General features: G+C 58.2%; 1 protein-coding gene across 1 annotated transcript in view; it reads right to left on the bottom strand.

Annotated features, from left to right (window-relative positions):
* Positions 1-252: 252 nt before the first annotated feature.
* The window catches only part of ZMIZ1 (zinc finger, MIZ-type containing 1), a 193,652-nt gene continuing 170,875 nt past the window's right edge, over positions 253-23,029 (bottom strand). Inside the window, exons 9-24 of the mRNA XM_011974887.1 lie at positions 22,585-22,802; positions 21,425-21,623; positions 20,153-20,425; positions 17,602-17,784; positions 16,544-16,621; positions 15,656-15,830; positions 15,047-15,188; positions 13,292-13,502; positions 12,015-12,120; positions 10,253-10,413; positions 9,182-9,249; positions 8,812-8,880; positions 8,069-8,313; positions 6,813-6,979; positions 3,261-3,521; positions 253-1,811 (exon numbers count right to left, since the gene is read on the bottom strand). Coding sequence (XP_011830277.1) covers positions 1,704-1,811; positions 3,261-3,521; positions 6,813-6,979; positions 8,069-8,313; positions 8,812-8,880; positions 9,182-9,249; positions 10,253-10,413; positions 12,015-12,120; positions 13,292-13,502; positions 15,047-15,188; positions 15,656-15,830; positions 16,544-16,621; positions 17,602-17,784; positions 20,153-20,425; positions 21,425-21,623; positions 22,585-22,802 — 2,664 coding nt within the window. The 3' untranslated portion in view covers positions 253-1,703. The remainder of the gene's footprint in view (positions 1,812-3,260; positions 3,522-6,812; positions 6,980-8,068; positions 8,314-8,811; positions 8,881-9,181; positions 9,250-10,252; positions 10,414-12,014; positions 12,121-13,291; positions 13,503-15,046; positions 15,189-15,655; positions 15,831-16,543; positions 16,622-17,601; positions 17,785-20,152; positions 20,426-21,424; positions 21,624-22,584; positions 22,803-23,029) is intronic.

The raw sequence follows: 23,029 nt of genomic DNA, 5'->3' as shown, positions 1-23,029 counted from the left end.
CATACTGAACAACACACTATTTGAAAAAACCTCGACGACAACGGGACAAAGGAAAAAAAGGGGCTGGGGCAATGGCAGCTTTCCTACAGAAAACCTTGTGCCGTCTGGGACAGTGACTGGAAGTCAACAGCTGGGGCCACCTTTCCGGTAAAACCCACAGAGGAGTGCTGGGGACCACCCACAGTGGACGGGAGAGCAGAAAGGGCCCCAGGCAGCGGCCGGGAAGGGTGCAAAGAATTTACAGATGGGACCCCTGAAACAAAGCGAACACAGGACAAGCTCCCCAGGAGGCCCTGGAGAGTGGTAAGCCAGATGGAGCAAAGCGGTGGAGGGAAGGCCAGAGGCTGCTTTTGCTTGAGTGAGCAGGAGTGTGGGGTGAGATTGTGATGGTGGAGGAGTGCAGGCAGGGGAGGCTGGCAGCCAAGGGCAGTGTCTGGGGCAGGCCCAGAAACACGCCCCCCTTCTCCCCCCCATGCATGCAGGTACATACTAGTGCACATGGCCATGGCCTGGGCTGCAGCCGGGGGTAGCTTGGAGCACAAGGACAGAGGGAGGGGCTGGACAGACACCATTGCCCTGGGCTCCGGTTTCTGCACCTCCCCAGCCTTTCCACACACTGCCCTTGCCATCTGATTGGACAAAGAACTAGGACACAGGGGGAAGTGGGCGTCCCACGGAAGTCTTGGAGAGGTGGCAGGAGAGGGACTAGGAGAAAAACAGAACACACAGAAATGGTTTGCTTGCTGTCCAAGCGCAACGTTCCTTTTCTCCAGGTGACTTCATAGCTTTAAATCGTTGCTGTTTAAAAAGAGAGTGGCTTGGAGCAAAGTTAGAAGTTGCCGCTCCTGTTTGATTCTGACAGGTTATATGCCCCCGCCCCCCAACCAAGGGCACAATCACTTTGGTTGGGCGCACACCTGCTCTCTCTGTCCCCCAAGGCTGGGTCCTGTCTGAGCTTGGAGGTGGAGCCTCAGAGATGTCCTGGCCCTCTTTCCCACCAGTCCCCAAGCAGGAATGGCAGACTCCCTCTCAAACACAGAATCTTGTCCTTTTTCTCTGCTTTCTGAGAGAGTGTGTTTATGGGGTATCTTGGCTTAAAGGTCAGGGGTCAAACCGATGACCAGTGGCCCCCGAGAGACGTAGTCTTTCCCAGAGGTTTGTGCTTTTCTGTGGTGGGTGGTGGTGGGCGGGCTAGTCTCACTGCCACCAACTGCCAGTGCTCCTCCAAGGCTCGGGGCCCGTGCTGGGGCCCGGGGGCCTTCTCAGGCTCCAAAGTCACTTAAGGGAGGGTCTGTACCAGGAAGCAGGGAGGCAGGGTTACAGTCTAAAAGATGGAAGAACCTTGGGGACACTGGAAGGTCATCTGGAATCGGCACACGCGGAGGAACCGGGAAGCCACATCGGCGTGCGCCCTCTTACCGGGCTGGTTCCTCTCGGGAGGGTGGTCTTCAGGCCTGCGCTGGACATGGGCCCAAGCCCAGGGCGTACAGGCGGGACGGGGACTCCAGACCCACACAGCCTTCCCGGCGCACCCTCCCTACCCCTCTGTTCTGAGAGGGCTGCAGCAGGGGAGGGTTTCCCGCCCCACAGCCTGTGGCTCTGGTGTGGGGCGGTCTGAGGGCACAGGCTCCCAGGTGGAAAAGTGTGTAGGGCAGGTGGGGTGGGAGGCAGAGTGTGGAGGGATGGCCCCGACTGGGTGGCCTTCAGTTGTTCTCAAACAGAGACAGGAGGTCATCGTTACTATTGCTCGGCAGGTCGGGGGGGTCCAGGTAAGACAGGAGCTCGTCAGGATTTGTGAGTTCGGGAAGGAGCTGGAAAAGAAGGAGTGACGAAGTTCAGATGAGGTGTGCCCGAGAGGCAGGCCCCGGGTGAGGAATGCAGGGGCGCCCTGGCCCGTCCCCCTCCACTTGCCTCTCAGGACCCTAGCCAAAAAAAACGGAAGAGAACAGCCTTGGGCCTGGGCCTGCCAGGCATCCCCACACACACACCAGCCACTGCACCGAGTGTGGGGCACCCCCGTGCTCATTTCAAGCCTGGGGAGCGGGACCCGCAGTCCACCAGCTGAGGCCTGAGCAGGGCTGACCCTTTTCAGGCATGGACTTCAGCCCTAAGCTGGGAAGGCCCCATGGTGGGTCACTTGGGCCTCCCAGCTGAAATCACATGCTTCATGTGTAAGCACAAGGATGTGGGCTGGTGGGAAGGCGGGAAGGTGAGTGGTTCCCGCAACCCCCTACCCACCATCCCTCTCTCAAGGGCTCGCCGCTCCTTGGTGAGCCTGTGGCTGGCTGGCAGCCATCCTTCCCTGTGGCCCCAGAGGGGCTGCAGACTGTCCCTACCCTCTACTGAGATATCCTTGGAGTCTGTCACATGGGAAGCCTCATGCATCTAAAGGCAGCCCCACTGGCCTGGCTGAGGGGGACACTGGGCGAGGACCTGAGATGGCTGCGCAGTGAGTGAGTCCTAGCTAGCACAGAGCCCTCTGATGCTGCTGGAGCAGAGACTGACAGAGCAGGGCTGGGGGTGAAGAACAGGAGTGACTGACGACAGGCCTCCTCCCGGAGTCTGGCACCAGCTCCGTGGTGGGCATGGGAGGGGCCGGTGCTCGGTCCCATCCCGCCAGTCACATCTAGCAGCCCAGCCCCATCATCCAGGGTGACCCCCACCATCTTCCAGACTTCAGGGTAGGATCCCTGGCCCTCTGCTGCCCATGCTGGCCTGCCACCCCTGGCTGTGACCCAAGGTGGCCCCCTCTGCCCCCACCTTCTGTCACCCACATGGGGGTCTCTCGGAGTGAGCGATGGAGCAAGCGGAAGCAGGGCATGGACAACACGCGGACAAGAAAACTGGAGACAGACACACACCAGTGAGGCAGACAGACGGCCTCTCCCTCCAGCCCTCCCTGCCCAGGCCAGAGAGGCAGACACAGAAACCGCAAGCTCACCACTGGGGGAGGGCAGGGACCCTCCTGTGCTGCGCGAGGGACCCCGCAGGGCTTGGGTCAGAAGGTGGGTCAGGGCTGGGGTTCAGGGCTATGGCCAAAGGGACTAGGGGGACAGGAGCCAGCAGGGTGGGGACCCTCAGTGGTAACACTTCCCCGTCATGGGGCTTCCTGGTCTGGAGCCAGGTCTGGCTGAAGCCCTCCCGCCGCCCACCCACCTCCTCCCCTCGGGGCCTTGAGCCCTCACACCCACCCCTTCTCTCGGGCAGGTCCCGGCGCCAGGCCTAGCCCCAGGCCAAGGCGAGTGGCGACCCCAACTTACATCCAGCGAAGGCTCCGGCATGTCGGATGCTCCCTGCGCTCCGGCCTGACCCTCTAAGGCTGAGGAGGGGTTAAAGGTCAGGTCGCTGTGTGGATGGCTGCTGGGAGCGGCCTGTGGCGGCTGCCGGGGAGGCTGGGAAGGAGGAGGAGGAGGAGCCCCACTGTGATGTAATGGAGGCCCTGACTGGCTGCTGGGGTGTGGTACGTGCAAACCTTGTTGTATGGAGGGGTGGGGCTGGTCAGAGCTGCCAGCGTGTGGCATCTGTGGAGGAGGAGAGAGCGGGAGAGAAGAGAGGTGAGGTGAGGAGGCACGGCGACGATGCCTGGAGAAAATGAAACCCAACACAACCAGGGAAGTCACAACCCCCGAAACGTGGCCACCCAGTACGAGGCTGAACGTTGTTTCTGGGCAGAGAAACAGAAAAATTTCTCCCCCAAAACCGCCCATCGGGGAGGCTGCAGGGGGACGGCGGGGACCTCCAAGGCCACGTGGGGCCCCAGGAGGTGGGGAGGGCTTCGACACAAGCACAGACACGGGGAGCTGGGCCTGGGCTCCCCCAGGCCCCTCCGCCTCCCCGCCCAGACAACGAACAACAGCGAGGGCAGGATGGAGAAGCAGAATGGGCATGTTCCAGGGAGCAGGAGGCGGGAGGGCGGCTGCCGCAGCATGGTGCAGACCCCAAGCTGGGCAGCAGAGAGCAGACACAGACAGACAGCATCGGGCGGGCGTGCGGCTCAGGACTGGGTCTGCACCTCCCAAGTGGGCCCTGGGCAGGGGTGATGCTGGGCACGAAGGCACCTTCTGCCAGCCCGAAGTGTGCAGCAGCTGGGGTCTTGGCACAAGCCCTGCAGCCTGGGTGGAATCTGGCTGTCAGAGGAGCAGGGCTGGGTGGGCACCTGGCCAGCCAGGGGCATCTTCACACCCTGCCAGACCCTTTTCCTAGACATCCTACTTGGTCGGCACCAGCCCTCAAAAACACAGGGTTGTGAGGGAGGCAGGCACCTCTGGCACTCCAAGGACAACGGGACTGAGCGACGGTTCACCAATGGTGGGTGTCTTGCTGAGGGTGAGGCTGGCGGTGCCTCTCTAACAGATGAACTAGAGGACTCACACTCTCCCGTGGGCATGTGCACTGAAAACTGGGCTGTCTGTGGGTGGGTGGGTGAGATGTGAACATTCCCCTGCTAGCCTGCTGCTGTCCCAAGCAGACCCTCCTTCAAAGTGAAAGGCTGGGGAATCCTGCAGACCAAGCCCTGATCCCACTGCAAGCATCCCTGACAGCCCCCAGCCCCATTTTCACTCTGCCAGTGAAGGTGGCTCACAGATGCTCCAGGTGCTCCACTGGAACAGCAGCCTGGCACATGCTTCCTTGGTCTTTTCATCCCCTCACCCTGCCCCATCCTGGGGCATGTTCTCCCCGTGTGCATTTAGAATTCGCGGCCACACCATCCTCAGTCTTCGCCCAATTCCAACTTCCTCTTCCTATTTCTCCTAAAACTGCTTCCCAGGCCTTGCTACGGGCCGGTCTCTGCCCACGGTTCAGGTGGCCCCTTCTCAGGGTACAGGGCCTCAACCCAATGTGGCCTTAGGGAGCACAGTGCCCTTTCAGTCCAAGCCCCAAGAATGCGATGACCTCGCAACTGTGATGCTGGAGACCTTGGGAGACCCGTTTATAAGACACATACAAGAGGCTGGAGGAATGGGCCACCATCCATGGTCAGTGAGAGGCCAGCTTGGGGCTCCCACTCCTGTAGACGCCCTCAGTGCCCACCCTGGGAGAGCAGGGAGGGCTCCACACTCCAGCTGTGCAGCCCAGCTCAAGAGAGACAGTCCCTGGATCTTCAGAGGCAGCTGTGCCCCTCAGCTCCGTATCTGGCTGGAACGTCTCTGGCCTGGAGGTGCAGGTGCTGTTGGAGCACTGCTGACACACCTGTCAACCTGACACCAAGTATGGGCAGTCTGTGGGGGCAGCAGTATCTGGTTGGAGCGCTCTGGCCAGTCCCTGCGGGCATGGCAGTGCCTCCCAGCCTTGGGCTCAGCTGGGGGTGTGGCTGCCTCCACGTGGGCAGGCGTGGTAGGAGTTTACCTGTGACTGCCCTGCCCCAGCGGCCTGGCGCATCTGCACTTCCAGGTCTGCTTGCCCTCTAGTGAGAGCTCAGAAATGGAGGACAGGACCATCTAGAGAGCATCTTAAGGGGCTCCGAGGTCAACTCACAGGCTCAGATCCCGCCACACAGATGCAGGCAGCGGGGCTCACAGAAGGCAGGAGAAAGCTCGGTTGTCAAGGGGAAATAGACAGCATTCCCACTCCATATTCCAGTGGTAGGAACTGGAGGGCGCAGGATGTGTGTGTGTGTGTGTGTGGGGTGGGGTGTGATTTTGATGTCCTCTGGGTGTGGGATGCCCTCAGGACCCAGGAAGGGGCACCAGGAAAGAAGCCCCCAGAAATCACAAGCCCCATGGGGTACAGAGTAACTTTCAAAAACTTGGCCAAGGCTCCACAAAGCATCTGTTTCCCACTTGGACTCCTGGGGTCCTGAGGGAGAGCTGCTGCTCCCTCACCTAGAGTCCTGAGGCAATTCCATGGCAGGTGTGTGGAAGACAGTATAATCCAGAGGCTCCTTCCTGTGCAGGCCACCCAAGCCCACTGCCAGACATTGGCGGGACCCCAGGCCCTCTCCCTGGCTTATGTGGCCCAGGACCCACAAAAAGCTCAGTGATGGCCCCTCCTCCCTAAGATGAGAGCCCAGAATGACTGAGACCTCAGACACACTACTTCAGCCTCTGGAGGCTTCAGTTTCTCCAAACCCCAACTGTTCTTCCTGCACCCATGCACTGCCGGGAGTTTTGCTCCATTAGTACAAGGCCTGTCTGTCCTGCTTACACCTGTTGTTAAACTGAGTGGAACCACGTGGAACTCACTGGATGAGGACTGCAGGGGACAGGAGGGCCTCCTGCCACTGCCACTGGGGCCACAGGCAGGGAGGGCCTGTGGACAGCACAGGATACCTTACCCCACCAGGGGCATCCTCAGCCACACAGGGCATATGTCAGTAAGTGTGAAACAGAACGAGAAGTGAATGCTCTTCAGATAATGAGACTTCCTAGCATTTCTTTTGTTGGAGGTGGTAATACCCTGAATTCAGATCCTTGGGGAATAAGGGGACAAAAGTCGAGGTGGCTGGAACTGTGTTAGGTGAGTGTAAGAGTGTGCAAGTGGGAGAGGGAGAGGGCTGATGGCGTGTGCTGGGTACTGGCAAGTGCATGCACATGTGTGTGTGTATGCGTGGAGGCGTGAGTGTTTGGGGAAGAGCCTGAAGCTCCTCCCATCTCCAGAGAATCCGAAGTCATAGGTAAAACAGCCAAGTCCAAGGACGCTGACAGGCCACGATCTAGCCTCCTAGATCTAGTCAGACCCCTCCTATTCCCTTCTGAGCCCACACATCCAAATCTTCATCCTCTGCCTTGCCTGGGAGGGAACAGGATATCCAGATCCCAAGGCATCAACCCCAAAGGCTGGGGAATGGGGTGGGGTGAGGAGGAGGTACTCACAGTTTCCTGCATGGGGTGGCTGAGGGGTTTCTCGAGGGCGGCCATGTTGTTGGGCATGTCCGGGGGATGGGAGAGTTGGGGGGGCCCGTGCATGAAGTCATTCATGGATGTCCCTCCAGGGTTCCCGTGGGGGAAGTCAAAGTTGCCATGGCCTTGGTAGTTGTTGCCTAGGAAGGGATGAGATGGGGAGGGGAGAGGGTCACCCAGAGGGATAGTGGCCACCCCAGAGAACAGAGTGTGTGCAAAAATACAAGCCAAGTCCTTTTCCTCTTGCGAGGCTGCAGTTGGCCACAGCAGCCTGAGGCTTCCGGGCTGTAGGATGGAGTAGCCACGCAGCCCTGTCCCGTGGTCTGTGGTACCCCAGGGGATGTGCTGCCCTTACAGTTATGGAGGAGGGGGCAGAGTGGGAGAAAGGGGGAGGGCCAGGCTCCTGTGGGGAGTGGGGGACACAGCCTGAGCCCATAGCAGACCCACTGAGCTACTCCCCAATGTGGGCACTTTTCATACCCAGCAAGACCCAGGCCCAGAGTGGGTGCAGGTTCTGCCAAGCCCACAAAGAAAGCTGCAACAGACTCAGGATGACGCGCGCAGAAGCCAGCTGTCCCGCCTCCCTGGTCACTGTGCCCTCCACCATGTGACGATGGCAAGGGTCAGAGGATCAGCAGGTGGGGAGGCTTGACCCTTGGCACACTGTGGGAGTCTGGCTAGGTGGCCTAACTTCTCTGGGCCTCTCATGGGGACCTAAGATCAGGGATCCCAGCGGGAGCTGCCACCCAGTGGCGAGTACTTTCCAGGAATCAGTGGCGGTAGGGGTAAAACTTGGTCTGGGCAGCTGGGAGTATAAGAGCCAGTGTGTGACCTTGGTGGCTAAAGGCTAAGGCTCCAGGAACCTGGACTCTGTCCCTAGGAGGGCAGGAGAGTTGCAGGGAAAATGCAGATATCACGGAAAATATATGGGAGGGCAGGGGGTAAGGCCAAGAACTCAGGTGAGTGTGTGCTGTCAGCAGACCCAGAGGAGATTGGCTGGGAAGAGGCAGCAGTCGTTATCTCCCACCAGGGCAGGCTCTGAAGCCCCTGGGCTAGGCCCATGTACCCTTAAGTCTAGCAAACTAGGGATTGTTTACTGGGGGGCGTGTTACTTCTCTCTCTTCAACCACATCCCTGGCCCCTGCCACCATCAGCACAGAAATTCTGTGCCCCTGTAGGGACTTGGGGCTGCCCTCCTTCTCCCTTCTTCCCTGCCTAGCATCACCCACCTTGGCTGCTGTAGTCGTTGGAGTTGGTGCCCCCCGGGGGAGGCGGGAGGGGGTAGGGGGACGGGCCGGGGCCCAGGGCTGCGATCATCTCCATGACGTTGGGCATGATCATCTGGCTGGGACTCATGGTCTTGAACCGCTTGGAGGGGATGCCGTCAGGGTCGTCCTTGATGTGTAAGTCCGACTTGATGGGCACTGGCCGCCAGCTGCACGTGGGATCGATGGTGACCTCTTCAAACTCGGAGCTGGGGGAGGAAGGGTGGCAGAGCTGAGGCTCTGGGGTGCCTGGCTTTGGGCATAAAAGCACCTCCAGCTCAGATAGACCCTAAGGTGACCTTGTTGAGGCACCTGCCCCAACTCTGACCACACTGTAGACAAGGCAGAAGCCTGGCAGGGATTTCTCCATATTTCTTTGACATACGGGGAGACTGAGGCTAGAAAAGCAAGTGGCTGGGCACAGGGCAGCTGGTCTCAAGGCCTCCCGCTTGGGGAGCAGCAGGTGGAGGGTCAGGGCGGGGCACTGTCAGCCTCCTACTCTGGCTGGCTTTCATCCTTTCTGGGAAGTTAATTTGTCCCCAGATCCAGAGGCCCCTGAGGGTAAGCGACAGAGAGGTGGGGGATGTGGGTCACGGTCTGCTGGCCTGGGAGGGGAGGGCTGTGTCAGGGCTATCCACGTGCACACCTTGCTCTATTCCAGGCCTTGTCCCCTCTCACCCCCTGCCCCTCGCTGGGGCCCCACTTACTGTTGGATGGCATTCAGGATTCCCCACATGTACTGATCCACCTCCAGGCCCTCCAGCAGAGCGGTTTTACTGGAAAAGGAGACAGGGAGCTTGGCCTCTGCTCTAGGACCCAAGGAGGTGGGGGCACAGCCCATCCACCTCAGTGTCAGTGCGGTCCCACCCCTGCTGCTGGTTACTACTGGAGGCACAAGAGAGGGGGACTCTGACCGCGTGACACCCAGGGACCACCTGGAGCCCCCATAACCTAAGCCCCTCTGCCATGTTTGGGTTCTGGTTTGCATTTAGGGCAGGTGGAGGTGGGAGGTAGCCGGCCCCTCCCCTCTGTGGTTGGGGGATGGGGGAAGCCCCCACTAGGGTGGGCATCACTCACTTGCACACAGGACACCTCCAGGTCCCTCTTTCACAATTCAGCTGCAGGTACGACTCCAGGTCAAAGCACTGCAGGCAGACAGACAGACAGACAGAAACGGGTGAGACCAGGACTGTCAGAAACTGCCTCAATGTGCCTAAAGGACCCTTGGAATAACTTCCCCACCAGAAAGAAAGATAGGCTGTGGGAGAAACCCAGGGTTGGGGCTGGGTGGAGTGAAAGCAATGCCACCTTTCTACCACGCAGAGTCCTTATGCCTCCACCCCAGCATCCCTCACACCACACCTCCCATACTCCAAACGACCCTGTGCCTACATCTTCTGAGAAGCCTTCCTGGTCCCCACCCCAGCTGACTCTCACTGTTTTTTGCCCTGTAACAGCCCCTTTCAATGAGGCCAGGGGTAGCCCCTTCAGCCCAGTCCAGGCACGGAAGACAAGTCTGATCAAGTTCATCGATCTGTATCACACAGCTAAGGTGACCAGACCATCCTCTTGCCCACAACATTCTTTTGGAGGGAGGAGAGGAAGCTCCTGTCCCACTGCACCCTCAGGACCAGCTGTAGGTGACAGCCCTGGGCCCCTTCTGCATGCCCACCACACCCAGGTTCCAGAGGACGGCTCCTTGTTCTTCTTCCAGGCTGGGCTGCCCACGTTTACTCATTGCTCTGTCACTGCCTGCTCAGACTGGGACTGTCACTCACACCAGGGCCACTTCCTGAACACTGGCTTGATGCAAGGCCCTGCACAGAGGCATGAATTGGACAGTGGTGTCCCTGCTCTTGGGCCCCCAATCAGCCCTGCCATGTGTGTGGGACTTCCAACTGGCATCTGCCATCTGCCAGGGCAGGGGCTGTCCAAAACCATTTCTGTAGCCCCTTTGGCCTTAAGCACATGGAAAAGATGCTCAAAGATAAATGATGGCTGAAATCAATGAGTGATGTCAGCTGCTGATCTCCAAGACATCCTTCCGGACAGTGTTTGGACAAGCCCTGTTGCCCCTCTGCCTACCCCTCACCATCCCAGCCAGAATCTAGGTGGCTTGCCAGAGCTGTGCTTTCTGGGGACGCTCACCTGGACATGCTTGCAATCGTGTCCTCGAGCAGGCAGCTGGATGCGCCGGAATGTGATGGGGCACTTCAGAGACACCTTGATGGCTGTCTGCTCCACCCCATCCTCCCCGTTGAGGGTCGTGTTGCCCGAGGAGGCAGCCACGCTGCTGAAATTCCGCTTGACTGCGGGGCAGGAGGCACAGACAGGTGAGGATGGCAAGGCCGTCCTACAGAGGTGGGGGGTCTGCACATGCTCCCCATTTCCTCGTGCAGCTGGGGCACGTCCTGGTCCTCCTCCCAGCCCACATCAAACACTGAGAGGGCCCACAGTGTGTCAGTCATAGGGCTGGGTGCCCAGGCTGCTGTCTCCATGTGGGACGCGTGTGGTGTGTGTGTGCCTGAGGAGGTGGCTGCGGCAGTTCCTCTATCTCTGCAAAGCAGGCCCTGCCTTCGCTAGGAAGGGGGATGTCTGCAAAGCTCATGGAAAGTCGGTCTGGCACTTCTCTGATTTACTGGGTCAGTGAAAAGCCCCCTCAGGCACTCCTGCACTTCACTCTGCACATGTGGAAATGGAAATGAACAGCTGCCTGCTGGAATCCCAGGGCTCAGGGCAGCAACGTGGAGAGTGGCCCTGTACCTCCTGCGCAGGGCCTCTGAGTTCACACCCGGGGTCTCCTTTAAATGGGACTCCAAGCCAAGTCCTTCCATCCCAACTTTTTTTTTTTTGTGGCAGTGTCTTGCTGTGTCACCCACATTGGAGTGCAGTGGCGTGATCATGGCTCACTGCAGCCTCGACCTCCCCAGCTCAAACAATTCTCCCACCTCAGCCTTTTGAGCAGCTGGGACTACAGGCACAAGCCACCACTCTTGGCTAATTTTTCATTTTTCTGTGGAGACAGGCTCTCACTATGTGGCCAGGCTAGTCTTGAATTCCCAGACTCCCGCCTCGGCCTCCCAAAGTGCCAGAATTATAGGCATGAGCTACTGTGCCCAGTCCTCTCCTGAGTTTAAGCATGAGCTGGCCAGATGTGGTGGCTCATGTCTGTAATTCCAGCACTTTGGGAGGCCGAGGCGGGTGGATCGCGAGGTCAGGAGATCGAGACCATCCTGGCTAACATGGTGAAACCCCGTCTCTACAAAAATACAAAAAAATTAGCCGGGCGTGGTGGCGGGTGCCTGTAGTCCCAACTACTCGGGAGGCTGAGGCAGGAGAACGGCGTGAGCCCGGGAGGTGGAGCTTGCAGTGAGCCGAGATCGCACCACTGCACTCCAGCCTGGTCAACAGAGCAAGATTCCATCTCAAAAAAAAAAAAAAAAAAGCATGAGCTGTTGAGGTAGAGAGGCCAATCTGGAATCCACCCTCCGTGTCTTCCACCTGATGAGGATCCCCTTTTCTGTAAATCCTCTCATCTTTTAAAGGCCTGGCCCAGGTCTTCACCTCCTCCAGGAAGCCTGCTTCCTGACATTTTGTTTTAATCTGCCTCATGTGCTGCTGTTGCAGGTATGCTTGTTCTGACTCCCAAGCTGGACTACCAGCTCTTCCACACAGGGCAGGTCCCAGAACTCCCACCAGCACTTATGGCCCCCAGCTTGTCTGGTCATGACAACAGCCCGAGGAGGAGGGCAGGAGCCTCAGGATGGGGCATGCTCAGGGACACTCCAGGCCTGGTGGCGACATGCATGGAGGCAAACGTCAGTCCCAGGTGAATGGTGACTGCTTCTTAGTCCCAAACTCAGGCGGGGCTGGGGTCTGGCCCTCACTCCTTGTCCCCACCCTGACTCACTTTTTGTGATACAGTGCTCTGCGGGCAGGAGGCGCTTCTTGAGGAGTCCTTGCAGCACAGAGCGGACGGAGGGCCGGTGCACCAGCTGCAGCACGAAGAGGTGTGACTGCGGGGAGAGAGCAGACACTCGGTTTCTGCACACTGTCATCATGCCCCGCCTTGCCTGCAGCCTCAGCAGCCCTAGACTGCTCCCAAGATCCCACAGCCGGCCTAGGAGACACTCCCCCAGCATGTGTCCTGGGACTTGTGAGCCTGAACACCACTCTGGAAAGGCCGCCTCTGCTGCAGATCGACAAGGTGGACTCTGACACTGAAATACTCTCTGGATAAGGTTATAGGACACATGGCTTTAGGCCTGGGTTCCACTTCACTTCCTAACCTCCCCTACCACTGCCTTCCCATCATGTGTCCTCAGCCCTTCCGGCCAGGGTGCTCATCCCTCGCTTCGCCCTTCCAGGAAGCCTTCCAGAACGCACACCCCAAACGTCCACCCATCAGTTGCCTTACTCTGACAGTTGTGCAGCCTCACCCAGTACATCACACTCCCCAGTCGGAATGGGATGTGCTGCCCAGGTCTGTGACCCCTGTCTCTGTGTGGGCTCTGTGCCCGTAAGCTCACAAGGGCAGGATCAGAGTGCTTCCTTCTCCATGCCCCTACAGAGAGGCCAGTGGAGTGGGGCACACATTTACTTCCACTGGGGCCGGAGCAAGCCCTGTGTGTTGGGCCCTGAGCTTCAGGGCACATGAGGGGGGCTGACAGCTGGCCCTAGGTAACAAGTCACGGGTTGGAAGGACCCCCATACATGACTCTAAGACAAGAGGGTTGGGAAAGAAGGGAACGCGTTAACTCCAGGTTTGGGGGAGCTGGGTCTGGGGAGAAAGGTGCTGACAATGACAACTACTGGTGAATGAGGCAAGCAGGACATGGCTTCAAGGAACACAGAACCGGACCAATGAATGAAGGGCAGGGAGGAGGGGCCAGGAGGGGTGAATTGGAGGCATGCGTGGAGAACAGATGGAGGCCTAGTGTCCGGGGGAAGAGGCCACATCTGAAGCCAGGGCATAGTGGCTTTGAAGGCCCAGCGGTTTGAAGGTTATTGCACAGGCCCTAGGTGGGGAGCAGGTAAGGGCACACTATATCTCTGGTGGCTGTGGGCACAGGGGCTGGTGACCCAAGGACAAGGCTGAGGACCAGAGGGGGGCAGGGTGTCCCGCACTCCCACACCGTGCAACAGGGACTGCCCGTGCCACTGCTGCCCCCAGCCCGCCACACTCACGCAGCAGCAAGCCGTGACAGTGATCTGGATGGTGTTGCGACCCGGCTGGCACACGTGCTTCAGATGCAGGGGCTTGTGGGAGGTCTTGTTGTCGCCGCGCTCAATGGTGAGGGGCGTGGCGTTCACGCTGACCTGCACCGAGGCGGGCCAGTTGGTGTTCATCTGCCGGTCCTCGTGGTGGTAGCACTTGAACTGCAGCTCCAGGTCAGACCTAGGTGGGGTACGGGGGTGCTCAGGGCAGCTCTGCCAGGGGGCTGTCCACGGCCTCTGTGACCCCGAGCCAGGCCACACACCTCTGAACGCACCACAACCTCCGAGACCCTTAGGACCCCATCCCTGACCCCAACGGTTCCCCTAGCCTGAGTTCTCCTCTCCCATTCTGGATACTCCCTCTACAACCAGACTGCCCCCAAGATCCCCGCACACCAATCATTCCCGCCATACCCCACAGCTGCTCTAGCTCCCATCTCCCTGGACTGTCCTCCCTGTAGGGGTCAACTCTTGGCTCCCTAGGTCAGAGACAGAGGGGCAAAAGAACAGGCACTCATTTGACAAGACCTGCTGTGAGGCCAGCCAAGCCCGTCTCCAGACCTGCTGGGAACTGTCCTCTCAGGTCACGGCCATTTCTGGTTCTGAGCACTCCCCAAGGAGGCCCCCCAGGACGCAGCACTGAGGAGTGTCAGGAACCAGCAGTGACCACGTATGCGTGACAACCAAGCCAGGAGGAGGAGGTCTCCCAGGCCAGGACGCTCCCAGGTAAGAAGTGTGGGTGAGCAGGGTGCAGGGAGGCAGCACAGTGGTTTGTCCCGTGCCAGGAGCCTCTGCCCTCCTGCCTGAGTGTTGCAGCTCCTGTGTTCTGAACGCCCACACCAGCTATCTGTGGCCACCTCGCCCAGCCTGCTCAGCCTGGTCAAGAAAACAGCAGGGGTGTGTGTGCACATGCCAGGCACAGACCCAGCTCTTGCCCTGGAGATGCTCACTGGGCAATCGAGGGGGTCTGAGTCACAAGCACAGTGAGACAGTGTGAGTCTTGCCTGAGGATGAAGGACTGAAGGGTGGAGACCCCTAGGGTTGGTTCTGGCATCCTGGAGACCTGGGCCCAAGTCCCAGCTCTGCCCTTGGCTAGCTGTGAGAACTCACACAAGCCAATTCACTTCTCTGGCCTCAGCTTCCTCCTCTGTCAAAAGGGAAAGTGTTGCCCATTTCCAAGATCAAAGTAGGTCACATGTGGAAGGTGCTGAGCATGGGCCTGGCTCAGCAGGGAACCTCCGGACCTTGCGTTCCAGCACGTGCCGAAGTGTCTGAGCAGCAGCCCTGCCCAATGGTCAGCCCCTTGCAATTGGCGGGGCCTGCCTGACCCAGGCCTGGCCCCTGCACCAGCATCATCTCTGCATTCCTGGCTCTGGTCACCTGAGTCACACTCGAATTCTTGACTTCATTCCCTCTTGTCAGCTCACGGTCTCAGATGGGATACACAGCTTCCCAGCCTAGGTCTGAGCCAGCCACCTTTTCCTCTGGGGTGAGTGACAGCTGCTCCCTGCCCTTAGGCCATGATACCTTGACTGCTCATCTCCCGGTGCCCCTGCAGACTTCCCATGACAACCGCAGGACAGGGCCCAGTCAATGATGCCGAACACGTGAAGGTGACAGAAGATGCTGCCACCACCTGCCCAGGGCCACACTCGGGCCCAAGGAAGCCATCCCGGGGGACCTCCTTCATCCCGCCTGGGCTGGCGCCCCTGCCCTGACACGTACCTCCACATCAGCGTCTGGTGGACCGTGGGCCGCAGGTGGAACACATGGTTGCTGACAGCCAGGTTGTGCTCCAGGCGGAAGGGCTCCAGAACCACGCCATCCCGCACGGGGAATGTGAGCCGCAGCTCGTCATTGTGGTTGGCTGGGGCGAGGAGAGGAGGTGGGTGAGCCACAAGCCCCAGCTGCCATGGGTTCCTGGGCTGTGGGTGGGACTTGCTCACCCTGGGCTGCACGCTCAGAGGAAGGCAGGGGTGTGTAAACAGGGCCAGAGACATAGCCAGGCCAAGGGCATACCAGTGAGTCATGGCTTCGATTCTACACGGCCCCACCCCAGCTACTCATCATCTCTTCTTCCACCCGCCTCCCTGCCTCCTTCCGTGGCTGGGTACAGATTTTCCTCCCAGCCTCCAGGCACCCAGGCAGCAGTGAGATGGGCTGTCTGTGGGCAGCCCACCCCTCCTTCAATGTGCCCCTGGGTATCTCACCTGCTCTCAAGTCTGTCCTTACTGCATGCCCAATCCCCAGGCAGCCTGACTACTAAGCCCCCTGCTCCCAGCCCACTGGGGGGCCCAAATGGAGCTGCCCAACAGAGGGAGGTAGGGCCCTCACCTGGGGGTGGCGGCAGAGCGCTCATATTTGGCTTGATGTCAGGCGGGAAGGGTGGTTTGACGTCTTGGCTGGGGGACAGGTATGGAGGGATGCTACTCCCAGGGGTCATGGGGGGTGTGGGGTTCCCTGGAACAGGCGAGTGGGGGTAATTTGCCACAGGAACCGGCCTGGGAGGCTGGAGAGAAAGAGAAGACACACATAGGTTATGGGATCCTGGAGACAGAAGGGGCCATGGCTATGTACATACACTGCACTCACCCCAGGGGCCCGGGGCCATGCCCCTTGGGAGGAGAGCCTCCACCACGGAAACCCTTCTCTCTCACAGATCTCTGTCCCGCTCAGAAGACAGCCTTGGGAAGGGCCTCCCCACCCTTCATCTGGGTCTCACCACTGAGCTCCTGTGTCAGGTGCATGTGGAGACCCTTACCCATCCATGTGACAAATGGGGACACAGAGGCTCAGGGTCGGGGGCTTGCTCAGAACAACCTCGGAGGACAGGACAGCAGGAATAAAGCCCAGGCCTCCTGTCACCCGACCAGGTGGGCTTCAAACATCACGACTCAAGGCCACACCCTCTATGCCCACCCATCAGGGTCCCCAGATGGAGTCGGGGCCTGCAGAATCTGGGGCCCAGGTTCCCCAGGAGCCCCTCTCCTTCTTCTTGTTTTCAAGACCAGCCAGGCTGACACTTTACCCTGGGGCCCACCCCACCTGGAGCTGTGGATTCTCAGTCCTGAGCATCTCTGTCCCCAGCACAGGGGACCAGGGAGTGCACCCGCACCCATGGGCCCCTCTGAATGTCCAGAGAGGCTGGAGCAGGAACAGTGAGAGCCTTTAGAGGTAACAACTGCCTGTGGCTTAGAATTTGTAAATTAAATCGGAACATACCCTGTTGACGTTCCCTTGGCTGTAGTTACTGTAGCTGCTTCCCGAGAACGTGTTGTTTTGTCCATTAAACTGCTCTGGCTGTTGAAACAAGATAAACAACGCTGAGTGGGGGGCAGAAAAGCCATCAGAAGCCCGCTCTCCCCTCCGGACAGTAAAATCTGCCAGGAGCACAGGGATGCTACAGGGGCCCATCCACTGCTGGGCTGCGGAGGGAGCGGGGCGGGACAGCTACACCTCGGCGACAGCATTTTGCCTCTCTCTGTCCCTAGCTATTAATTTAGCAGAAGTTACAAAAAGAGCAACACCTAATATGCTGAAGTTGGAGCAAAATGGTAAACCTGTTCAGTGGATGGCCATAATAAATTAGCATGATTTTTGGCAAATAAATGTAAAACAGTAAAGTGTCTTCTTTACTCCCAAGAACATATTTTATAATAATCCTAAGGAAAGGAAAGGCTATATGCCTAAAGATCCTCACCACAGTATTATTTCTAAAGTGAAACATCAGAAGCAACCCCAATACCTAACAGAGGGAATAATAAAATATGATATGGTGATCTCAGCAGAATATTAGGCAGCCACTAAAAGTAAAAACCCCAGGGGCTCTGGCAGCAGTATCATTCTTATTATTTCGTGTTAAGTCAAAGGTACAGATTCAAAGGTACAGCTGTAATAACAATTTTATAACATGTTAGTGCCCACCTGCACATAGAGAGACAAAGTTTAGAATGAAATGTGAATACATACAGGGCGTGTGCTTTTTTTTTTAAAATAAAATATATTTCCTTTATTATTTTGTGAGTGCCATGAATAAGAAAAGGAGAAAAAAAAAAAAAACCCATCATCCAAGACCAGTGAGAATAGGAACTGAGAAAAGCCACTCTGACATTCTGGCCACCGAACTTCGCCCTGAACACATGGGGACGTTCAGAAATCACCCACGCCTTGCTGTCCTTGGGGCTAACACGCGCAGGGTCAGAGTGATCCCGGTGGAGTTAGGGGTCTGAGGTGGTTAGTAGGGAAGGGGCCCCGTGGGCGGTGGCGAGGCTGGGACTGACCTTGTAATACTGCCCCATGTTGACCGTTGGGGGCGGGTACTGCCCGGAGCTCGGCTGGCTGGGCATCCTCTGTCCCGGGTAGTTGGGGGAGGTGAGTGGCCTCGGGGGGTTGGGGGTTGGGTACTGGCCTGGCTGGGTGGGGAACTGGCTGTTTGGTCCATATTGCTGGTTTCCATAGTTGGGCTGTGGTGGGAGAGAAAGGAGAGGGGAAACACGTTCAATGTTGCCAATGTCACATAGCCAGGTCACCTGAATACCGGGACGGGGCCCACCTCTTCTCATTTGCTCCTGCTGTTTCCCACCCACAAAACCAGATGATGCTTGAGCCCGTTCTCGTCCTGACATCCAGGGGCATTTTGTTCTGCCTGTCCAGCTCACAGGCCACCTTCCCTTGAGGCCGTTCTTCCTGCAGCACATGCGCCCCCTGAACTCCAGGGACACTTTCAGAGCCTCTTGCTCACACCATTATGAGGGGCCTGATTCTAACTCCCCTGACCTTTGCGTCTCTCCTGGCGCCTGGGTTAGGGCTGTGATCCCCAATGGGTACCCCAATGTGACAGAACACAGTCAATAGGATGAACTTCCAGAAAGGAACCCCCTGTGCCCCTGCATTCTGAGGATGAACCTGGGTGGCATTGTCCTCGTACTCCCCTTGGAGCAGAACACACACCTAGTGTTCAGTTCTGGACCATCGACAACCTGTCACCTGTGCAGGAGGTGGGAGAGCCAGGTTGGTGAAGGAACAAGACAACTTCTCCCAGGAGAGGCAATTTAGAGAAGAGAGAGCACCACCCTCTAGCCACCTTCCCTGTCTGGAAAATCAGGTGACCCTCAGGGCCACATGACATCCTGTGAGTCAGTGGTTTCTTCTTCCCCATCTGAGTGGCTCTCTTGCCTAGAGGTCCTGCTGGTGGCTGTGCCCCAGTGCCTAACAAAATGCCCACAATGCTTACTCAACAAATGAATGATGGACTTGGGGATAAATGTCAGAGAGTGTCAGTGTGGAAGAATCTGCAACTCATGTTGTTGTAACACGGTGGCTGCTCTGGGGGACAGTAAGGCACTGACCACAGGAGGTGCGGAAGACGTAGCTGGTGCCTACCTGCTGCCTACCTGCCCACCAAGCTAGAGAAGAGAGTCCTCTGTGGGACCAGATGACCCAACCCCTGTCCTAAGGTTCCAACAATTCAAATACTGTGTGAGCAAGCCATGGCAAGGGGAAGGCAGGCCAGTCTTCCCAGACAGGATCGGGCCACACAGGCTGTGACCACCCAGTGCTGGAGCTGGGTAGCAGCAGCATTCTATGAAAAGGATGATTAATTTAGTAAAAACACGGAGAGCCTTTGGTGTGCTCTCTTTAGGCAGGCAAAAGCCATGAGCATGACACTGGTGCAGGTGCAGGGCTGACACCAATGACCAGGAATTCCGCTGAAGCCTTGTCCGAGATTGCCTGCTTTGCTGTCGGCTAACAGATGCATCCCCAGCACAGCCAGTGGGACACTGGGATTTTGGGCACAGGGTGACTGAGAAAAGGCCTAGAAACCGCATGGGGGCTGTGTGCCAGGAGAGGTGCCAATAGCTTGAGGCTCCCCCAAACTCAGGACCCAGGAGCCAATGGTCTTTCTCTGGCCAGCATCGTTTTCTGAGGGTTCACTTGTGACACCCTCTCCAGGAAGCCTGCCTTCTCTGACTCACATTGAGTTCTGTGCAGTCTGCTACGCTTCATTCCCATTTTGAGTCTCCGCTCAAAACTTTTCTTTCCTGCTAAAATCTCACTTCCCAGAGGGCAGGAGGTATGGATTTTACTTCCCTAAATCTTCCCCAACACCTTGGCTGAGCTGGCTGTGCAGCCCAAGAGGCAGTGCCACTTCCTATACAGTGACCAAGTGTGGATGGAAACAAGAGCTAAGAAACACGCTGCCTGCCTTCCAGTCGCTTCCCTGATGGGTCAGTCCTTATAGACTGGAAACAGCTGCCTGCCTTCCAGCCACTTCCCCGACGGGTCAGTCCTTATAGACCGGAAACAGCTGCCTGCCTTCCAGTCACTTCCCTGACGGGTCAGCCCTTACAGACTGGAAAGAGCTGCCTGCCTTCCAGCCACTTCCCCGACGGGTCAGCCCTTATAGACTGGAAGCATTTTGTCTCAGCTCTCTTTCTTGGAGAGGAGTTGGGGAAGTCTCCATGTGGGCAGGAGGAACTAAACCCAGGTCACCCAGTTAGTGGCTGAGCCAAGACAAGAGTCACTACAGTAAGAGGAACTGCTGCTTGCTGAGCGGTGGCATAGGCCAGCCTAGGGCCAAGCACTTCACGGATATCTCCTCAAGTCCCTCAAGCAGCCCTAGAAGGCAGGGTGACTGGCTTGAGGTCTGCCAGTTGGGAAACAGTAGAATCAGGTCTCAAACGCAGAAGCACCTGACCGCTAAGCCCCTGCCTCTTTGTCTGAGTGTGCTCGAGTCCAAGACACACCCCTTCCAAGGCCATACCCACGGCCCACATCTTCAAGCCCAGGTGTCCCAGCTCCCACTTCCCGGCCTCCCACTGCTGCACTCACCTCTCCAGGGTATGGCCTCTTTATGTTCTGAATAGGAAGGGACTGGGGCCGGGGGCCCGGGTAGGTCTGCTGGGGCATCCGCTGCCCGTGCGTGCCAAAGGGGCTGATGCCGGGTGGCCGGGGCTGGTTCATGCCCATGGGAGGGCCGCTCATCCCCGAGGGCGTCATGCCAGCCGCCATGCTCGCGGGATTCATGCTGCCCCCCATGGAGGCAGGCCCCCGTGGCCCGGGCTGGTTCATGAATTGGCTGTTATACGCCTGGGTGGGACCCATCTGGAAAGAGGAACAGACCTTCAACGGGAGAAGAAAAAAAAAAAAAGAATAAAATGCCACATGCATTGAAAGTGCAGGGAGGGAAGGGTTGGGGAGGTGGAGGGGTGGGGAGGGGGCACCGACCGTCCTGTGCGGCAGTGACCGGTGACCAACCAGGCCCCAGGGGAGCAGGATCCACCCAGGCTCACTGCTGCCCTCTGCAGCCGCACAGGAGAGATGCAGCTCTGGGGTGTTAGGGGATAGGGTGGGGTGGGGTGGGGCGGTCACTCCAATGCACAGGCAGCATTTCCAGGGAGGGAGGCAGGCAGAAAATCAGGAAAGGGTGCAGGGACAGGGAGGGGCATGGGAGGGTGGAGGTAGATGAGGGTGGAGGCAGGAGCCCGAGTGAGACTGCAGCCCCTTTCCTGGAAGCCCTGGCCCTGCCCTTGGCCCTGGGCCAATGAAGGCACACCCTCCATCCACAAAGTCGGCCTCAGCCCAGCTTCCACTTCTGCCCCCACTGCCATGCAGTCTCCACCTCCTCGCCTCCTGTTCTGCATTCCTATGGGGGCTCCTCCTCTCCTCATCCCCCAACCCACCCTTCGGAAGGTCAGGGAGCAGCACTGGGGCCTGCGCAGACCCATGGATAGGGTGACTAGGAGGGCACTGGTCTCAGAGGCAATCCAGGAGACAGATCGGTCACAGGACTGTTTTTAGACATCGAGCCCACTCTTTGGTGAGTAGGGGGCCCAGAGAGCAATGTGGAACCTTTTCTCCATATGCAGTAGTGCACGAGCCACCAACACACAAACACCAGCACCCAGATACCCCACCACACCCAAGCACACGGACACACCCCATTCTAAACACAGACCTCCGCATGCTTCCATGGAAGCCCAAATCCACCCTAATGCAGTCAGCTCCCCCAGCACACATGGCCCCATAAGCACTGACACTCCAACTCTGCTTTCCCAGGGCTGTCTGCTTGGCTGGCTGGGCGAGATTAGTGGGAACCCTTACCGGTCCATACTGGTTTATATCCTTGTTCTGTGTCTCCTGCAGGGCTGCCACAGTGGCCGTGGCTGTGGCCGTGGCTGTGGCTGCTGCTGCTGCCACTGCCGCTGCTGCAGCGGCTGCCGCGGGCTGAGTGAAGTCAGCAGGCGGCCTGGTGTGCGGAGGGATGCCCATGCCTGCGGGGGCGTTAGGACCCCCAGGGTAACTGCAGGGAGAGAAGGGTGGAAGACTTAGGTACTGCCTGCATCTGAGGGGAACCAAGAGCAAGCTGTGGGCTGGGAGGGAGAGGATGGAGCTGTACCCAGAACCTAGAGGGCCTCTTGGGATTGGCAGCCATTCATTTGTGCCACTTGGCAATGACCACACTGCTGTGCTCCTGGAGCCCTCAGGAGTGCCTGCACCCTCACTGCATGCTGTCGGGCCCCAGTGAGCCCATCTTCTGAAGGACACTGAGTCTCAGAGAACCTGAGCAACTTGCCCAAGGCCCTCCAGCATTGATGGCAGAGCTGTGGCTGCGGCTACAGGTGTTTCTCATCCCTGTGCTTAACCACCAGGTCATACTACTGTGCCAACCCCAGGTCAGAAACCCAGCCAGGGCTGGCAAGGGTTGAGGCCAAGGTGGGGGTATTAGGCAGGGCGGGGCGGAAAGAGGAGAATGGGCGCCTCTGCTCGCCTCACACCCTTCCCCAGAGCTCCAAATCCTGCGAGTCCTTGCCCCTTTCTCCTGAGCCAAGGGACTCGCAGTCTGCATAATTCTGCTTTCACCAATCAGCAAGGCAGAGCAGACCGTTTCACTGTCTTTGGGCAACTGGACCCCATCTATACCTGCTCTTCAACTTTCCCAATCCAGATTTTCTCAATACCTTCCTATTTATTAAAGACACAATTCAGAGAAGGGTCGTTTTGAGGTTTTGATGAATAAGAATGTCACCTTTCTATTTCCACAAGCCTGATGACTGTCAGAACATAGCCCAGCTGCTGCAGCGCTTTATCTGTGGGCCAGCCCTGTGAGCCAGGGATGACTGAGCCCCTTCAACTCTTGGGACAACAGAGGATAACTTCTCAGGGCAGAAAGCGTGGAGCTGGGATTTAAGTGGGACCCTCCTCGTTGAAACGAGGGAGAGGGGCAGGGTCCATGGCTTCTGCCACAAGTCAACCCTGCTCACCTGGCCCCAAAGCCCCCACTGCCAGGGTAGTTGGGCCGGCCATACATGCTCTGCTGGATGTAGGGCTGAGCGGGGCCAGCCTTGGCTGAGAACTGCTGCTGCTGCCCCGCAAACTGCGGGGAGTTGAGGCCGGGGTTGCTGGTGGTCATGCCCGACGCCATGGGGTTGCCGCCTGGATTCATGGGGTTGTTGGCATTGGCCATAGGGTTCCCAAGGACCTGTGGGCAGAGAAAGTGGTTGTCACCTAAGGTGCTACCCCAGGTAGCGTGGAGAGGAAGGGGGATAAATGAAGAGGGGAAAGGGAGAAAGAACAAAGTGGAGGCAGGACAACAGGGAGGAGGAGAAAAATGGAGGGTGGATGAACTACTCCGAGTGTACTGGTGATAACAGTGGCCCTGGGCGGCAGGTGGCACGGGGGATGAGAAGGTCAGCCTTGTGATGGAAC

This window comes from Mandrillus leucophaeus, unplaced genomic scaffold, assembly GCF_000951045.1.
Source record: "Mandrillus leucophaeus isolate KB7577 unplaced genomic scaffold, Mleu.le_1.0 Scaffold15, whole genome shotgun sequence".
NCBI lineage: Eukaryota > Metazoa > Chordata > Mammalia > Primates > Cercopithecidae > Mandrillus > Mandrillus leucophaeus.
The sequence above is the reverse complement of the archived record's forward strand: the minus strand, read 5'-3'. Positions and strand labels throughout refer to the sequence as shown.